The sequence below is a fragment of the Haplochromis burtoni genome, unplaced genomic scaffold (genome assembly GCF_018398535.1).
Source record: "Haplochromis burtoni strain Fernald_Lab_line unplaced genomic scaffold, NCSU_Asbu1 Contig_1906, whole genome shotgun sequence".
Taxonomy (NCBI): Eukaryota; Metazoa; Chordata; class Actinopteri; order Cichliformes; family Cichlidae; genus Haplochromis; species Haplochromis burtoni.
In genome coordinates, this window is record NW_024584267.1 from 18,322 (window position 1) to 19,689 (window position 1,368).

The window sequence follows — 1,368 nt, forward strand, 5'->3', positions numbered from 1 at the left end:
GCATCGATATCCCCCCCACTCAACATCTAATTGCTTATAAATGTTTTGAGGGAATCGGTTTTATGTGTAGGAGTTTTAACTGTTTTGAAAATGCTGATAAATAAAATATATGGGAAGGTTCATTTGTGTGTACAGGGGGTAACAAAAATCCAAAGAAAACTAAAGTTTGTGTCAAAAAAAAAATGTATGGGGGGGGGGTTGTATTTCTAGATTTCTGGCTTTAACTCTCCACTGGTGTGAGCTGAAATGTGGTGGCATGAATCTTTAAGGAAGGGTTGTAAAGCTGGGGTGGGTGGGCGAATGAGGAAAAATTTAATTATCCTGCTGTGCAAAATAAGCATCATCATCTCAGATCTGAGATCATCTCTGGTTTTAAACCCACCCAGCAGACAGTCAGTGACTTTCCCTCCCCTCAGCTCTGTATGCACATTAGCTCATAGTTTAACTGAAGGATGGAGCAGGGCTGTAATCCTGCAACCTTAAAAGCCAACCTTTAATAAATGCATGCACCTGACTCTGAAATTAAATTATCTGCCGTCATGAATTCAGCTGCAGACTCTGTTTCGTCCTCCCTGTTGTTAAAGCACTGAAGAGCATGAGGAGTCCCCACCTGCACACGGTCAGCAGGTTTTTCCTCTCCACCACGGCACTCCTGCCTGCAACGCGCTTGCGGACGGGATGGAGACCCACGCCGAGCGACGCCATCCCCGGGCTTGAGTCTGTGGCTGGTCCCCGTGAGCTGTCCACGGCTCCGGTGCGCCAGGGAACGACCAGCTGTCTACGTCCGTCTGTCTGTGAGGGGTACAGAGGATGCTCCACTGAAGGAGGGGCCCGAAAACTGTGATAAGTCACGCTAGGATCTTCCTGTTGGAACTTTCAAAATAAGAGCTTGTGCAACCGACCAGAAAATCACAAATATTTAACACAGTTCTCTATTTATACTTATATTATATTATATTATATTATATTATATTATATTATATTATATTATATTATATTAAGTACTGTGCAAAAATCTCGAGCCACCCTATAAAAAACTATTTTATAGTTGTCAAACTGTGTTATCGTTAAAAAAATTTTTAATGGATTAAACTAAAGAAATGTAAATAAACGAGTTTTTGTGACAGGCTGCTAGTAACAGTGCCTAAAGATACGATTTATAATTGATTATTTTCTAAGCTGTTACCTGTAAACACAACACTGGTTCATCCCTTGAGTTACATGTCTTTGTAATTCTTGCGTTATTCATTGGTCAATGTGAAGTGCTTTAAGAAACAAAAACCAATCCAGTGAAAATGGTCAGCTTCCATGTGTTCTTCTTCTCGGTTTAGATACAAAGGATGGACCGAGACAGAGTGGGGGGAAAAA

General features: G+C 41.3%; 1 protein-coding gene across 1 annotated transcript in view; it reads right to left on the minus strand.

Annotated features, from left to right (window-relative positions):
• rundc3b (RUN domain containing 3b) overlaps positions 1 to 873 on the minus strand; it is an 18,861-nt gene extending 17,988 nt beyond the window's left edge. The window contains exon 1 of the mRNA XM_042217397.1: positions 611 to 873. Within this exon, the coding sequence (XP_042073331.1) occupies positions 611 to 705 (95 nt within the window). The 5' untranslated portion in view covers positions 706 to 873. The remainder of the gene's footprint in view (positions 1 to 610) is intronic.
• Between the last annotated feature and the right edge of the window lie 495 nt (positions 874 to 1,368).